Below are 4,794 nucleotides of genomic sequence, written 5' to 3'. Positions count from 1 at the left end.
CTCTCTCTTAATCAAACACACAACACTCTCTCTCTTAATCAAACACACAGACACACACTCTCTCTCTCTCTCTTAATCAAACACACACAAACTACACACTCTCTCTCAATCAAACACACACACACACACTCTCTCTCTTAATCAAACACACATACTCTCTCTCTCTCTCAATCAAACACACAGACACACACCTCTCTCTCTCTTAATCAAACACACACACTCTCTCTCTCTCTCTCACTCTCTCTCCTCTCAATCAAACACACACACTCTCTCTCTTAATCAAACACACACAGCACACACTCTCTCTCTCTTAATCAAACACACACACACACACTCTCTCTCTCAATCAAACACACACACACACACTCTCTCAATCAAACACACACACACACACACACTCTCTCTCTCAATCAAACACACAGACACACACTCTCTGTCAATCAAACACATAGACACACACTCTCTGTCAATCAAACACACAGACACACACTCTCTCTCAATCAAACACACAGACACACTCTCTCATTCAGACAGACACAGACACACAGGGCTGGATATATATATTGACAGTTCTCCTGTGAAAGTGAACATTAGAGTCAGGACATGACCCAGTCTAGGTTTCTGTAGAAAAGGATGTGTGGGGCGGGGCCATAGTGAGGTCCACAGTCCATGTCAGTATGGGTGTGTGTGTACAAACTGCCCTGGGGTGGTTGTGTGTGTGTACAAACTGCCCTGGGGTGGTTGTGTGTGTTTGTGTGTGTGTTTAGTCGTTGTCTTCATCCTCCTCTTCGCTCTCCTCAATCCCGTCACTGTCCTCCTGTTCCTCGTCTTCCTCCTCCGTTTCTGGGATGTCCCACTGGGGGTGGTTATCCAACACCGCCTTGGCCTCGTGCACCTCCAGCTGGTACGGTTAAAACACAGTTAAAACACAGTTAAAACACACACAGTTACAATACACAGTTACAATACACAGTTACAATACACAGTTACAATACACACAGTTACAATACACAGTTACAACACACAGTTACAATACACACAGTTACAATACACACAGTTACAATACACACAGTTACAATACACACAGTTACAATACACACAGTTACACACAGTTACAATACATAGTTACAACACACAGTTACAATACACAGTTACAATATATAGTTACAACACACAGTTACAATATATAGTTACAACACACAGTTACAATATATAGTTACAACACACAGTTACAATATATAGTTACAACACACAGTTACAATATATAGTTACAACACACAGTTACAATATATAGTTACAACACACAGTTACAATACATAGTTACAACACAGTTACAATATATAGTTACAATATATAGTTACAATATATAGTTACAACACAGTTACAATATATCACAGTTACAATATATAGTTACAACACACAGTTACAATATATAGTTACAACACACAGTTACAATATATAGTTACAACACAGTTACAATATATAGTTACAACACACAGTTACAATATATAGTTACAACACACAGTTACAATATATAGTTACAACACACAGTTACAATATATAGTTACAACACACAGTTACAATATATAGTTACAACACACAGTTACAATATATAGTTACAACACACAGTTAAAATATATAGTTACAACACTACCAGTTACAATATATAGTTACAACACACAGTTAAAATATATATAGTTAATATATATAGTTAAAACACAGTTACAATATATAGTTACAACACACAGTTAAAATATATATAGTTAATATATATAGTTAAAACACACAGTTTAGACCACTTAGACTGAAGTACAATATCAACATAAATCCTGCTGTAAAACATGGCATTGTGGTGCTGTAAAACATGGCATTGTGGTGCTGTAAAACATGGCATTGTGGTGCTGTAAAACATGGCATTGTGGTGCTGTAAAACATGGCATTGTGGTGCTGTAAACACATGGCATTGTGGTGCTGTAAAACATGGGTGGACCAGGCATTGTGGTGCTGTAAAACATGGCATTGTGGTGCTGTAAAACATGGCATTGTGGTGCTGTAAAACATGGCATTGTGGTGCTGTAAAACATGGCATTGTGGTGCTGTAAAACACGGGTGGACCAGGCATTGTGGTGCTGTAAAACACGGGTGGACCAGGCATTGTGGTGCTGTAAAACACGGGTGGACCAGGCATTGTGGTGCTGTAAAACACGGGTGGACCAGGCATTGTGGTGCTGTAAAACACGGGTGGACCAGGCATTGTGGTGCTGTAAAACACGGGTGGACCAGGCATTGTGGTGCTGTAACACATGGGTGGACCGGCGTTGTGCTGTAAAACCATGGCATTGTGGTGCTGTGAACATGGTGATCGGCATTGTGGTGCTGTAAAACACGGGTGGACCAGGCATTGTGGTGCTGTAAAACATGGGTGGACCAGGCATTGTGGTGCTGTAAAACATGGGTGGAACAGGCATTGTGGTGCTGTAAAACATGGCATTGTGGTGCTGTAAAACACGGGTGGACCAGGCATTGTGGTGCTGTAAAACATGGGTGGACCAGGCATTGTGGTGCTGTAAAACATGGGTGGACCAGGCATTGTGGTGCTGAAACATTACCAGGCATTGTGGTGCTGTAAAACACGGGTGGACCAGGCATTGTGGTGCTGTAAAACATGGGTGGAACAGGCATTGTGGTGCTGTAAAACATGGGTGGACCAGGCATTGTGGAGCTCATGTGAATTCTCTTTCAGCTTCAGACCAATGCCTATTCTCACGTACTAAACATTTTAGTTTCTAATACACACAGACACACGTGAGTTGTAAGGTCTCACCTTGAGGGTCTGATCTGGTCCAGACCCAGGTAAGAGTCTGAGCGGAGGATGACAGAGTACTGGTAGTTCCCCGTTTTAGAGGGAGCTGGAAACTTCAGCTCCACCTGTCGGAGTGAGAACACACCCGAGTATACAAAACATTAAGAACACCTTCCTAATATTCAAGTGCCCCCACCCCACCCCCACCCTCAGAACAGCCTCAATCAGTCAGGGTCATGGACTCTACAAGGTGTAGAAAGCGTTTCCACAGTGCTGCTGGTCCCATGTTGACTCCAATGATTCCCACAGTTGTGTCAAGTTGTCTGGATGTCCGTTGGGTGGTGGACCAATTATTGATACACACTGGGGAAACTGTTGAGCGTCATACTACACACAGGCAACACACACAGGCAACACACACACACACACACACAGGCAACACACACACACACACACACACACACACAGGCAACACACACACACACACACACACACACACACACACACACACACACACACACACACACACACACACACACACACACACACACACACACACACACACACACACACACACACACACACACACACACACACACCCCCTCTCACCTCCTCCGTGTCTCTGAGTGTGCAGACGTGGTATGGCATGGAGACTAGAGTCTGGTCCTTGCGGTCAGCGATGTAGAGCCACCACCACTCATGTTTCTCCTCTGGGTAGTACAGGCTGTAGACGGGGTGGGTCACCTTAGACTTGGTCTCCAACAGCGCCCTCTCCCTTCGCTGGACACTCTGCTGCAGAGCCTCCCACTCCTGGGGGGGGGGAGACGGGGGGGTTATACATAGTCTATACCACTGATCTCCAACCCTGTTCCTGGAGAGCTACCCTCCTGTAGGTTTACACTCCAACCCTGTTCCTGGAGAGCTACCCTCCTGTAGGTTTTAACTCCAACCCTGTTCAAACCCTGTTCCTGGAGAGAGACCCTCCTGTAGGTTTTAACTACAACCCTGTTCCTGGAGAGAGACCCTCCTGTAGGTTTTAACTCCAACCCTGTTCCTGGAGAGAGACCTTCCTGTAGGTTTTACACTCCGACCCTGTTCCTGGAGAGAGACCCTCCTGTAGGTTTACACTCCAACCCTGTTCCTGGAGAGAGACCCTCCTGTAGGTTTTAACTCCAACCCTGTTCCTGGAGAGCTACCCTCCTGTAGGTTTACACTCCAACCCTGTTCCTGGAGAGAGACCCTCCTGTAGGTTTACACTCCAACCCTGTTCCTGGAGAGAGACCCTCCTGTAGGTTTACACTCCAACCCTGTTCCTGGAGAGAGACCCTCCTGTAGGTTTACACTCCAACCCTGTTCCAGGAGAGAGACCCTCCTGTAGGTTTACACTCCAACCCTGTTCCTGGAGAGCTACCCTCCTGTAGGCTTTAACTCCAACCCTGTTCCTGGAGAGCGACCCTCCTGTAGGTTTTAACTCCACCTGAACCCTGTTCCTGGAGAGAGACCCTCCTGTAGGTTTTACACTCCAACCCTGTTCCTGGAGAGAGACCCTCCTGTAGGTTTTAACTCCAACCCTGTTCTGGAGAGCACCCTCCTGTAGGTTCATAACTCCAACCCTGATTCCTGGAGGAGAGACCCTCCTGTAGGTTTTACACTCCAACCCTGTTCCTGGAGAGAGACCCTCCTGTAGGTTTACACTCCAACTCCTGTTCCTGGAGAGAGACCCTCCTGTAGGTTTACACTCCAACCCTGTTCCTGGAGAGATACCTCCTGTAGGTTTTACACTCCAACCCTGTTCCTGGAGAGAGACCCTCCTGTAGGTTTACACTCCAACCCTGTTCCTGGAGAGAGACCTCCTGTAGGTTTACACTCCAACCCTGTTCCTGGAGAGAGACCCTCCTGTAGGCTTCACACTCCAACCCTGTTCCTGGAGAGCGAACCCTCCTGTAGGTTTTAACTCCAACCCTGTTCCTGAGAGACCCTCTGTAGGTTTA

General features: G+C 45.8%; 1 protein-coding gene across 1 annotated transcript; it reads right to left on the bottom strand.

The window, feature by feature from the left end:
- Positions 1-421: 421 nt before the first annotated feature.
- LOC124030880 (translocation protein SEC63 homolog) lies at positions 422-3,668 on the bottom strand (the record flags this gene model as incomplete). The annotated part of the gene is made up of 3 exons (XM_046342023.1): positions 422-901; positions 2,825-2,928; positions 3,413-3,668. Coding segments are annotated over 3 exons (589 nt in total), but the record flags the coding sequence as incomplete, so codon positions are not given.
- Between the last annotated feature and the right edge of the window lie 1,126 nt (positions 3,669-4,794).

This window comes from Oncorhynchus gorbuscha, unplaced genomic scaffold (assembly GCF_021184085.1).
Source record: "Oncorhynchus gorbuscha isolate QuinsamMale2020 ecotype Even-year unplaced genomic scaffold, OgorEven_v1.0 Un_scaffold_17429, whole genome shotgun sequence".
NCBI lineage: Eukaryota > Metazoa > Chordata > Actinopteri > Salmoniformes > Salmonidae > Oncorhynchus > Oncorhynchus gorbuscha.
Note: the sequence above shows the minus strand (reverse complement) of the source record. Positions and strands in the feature narration are given on the sequence as shown.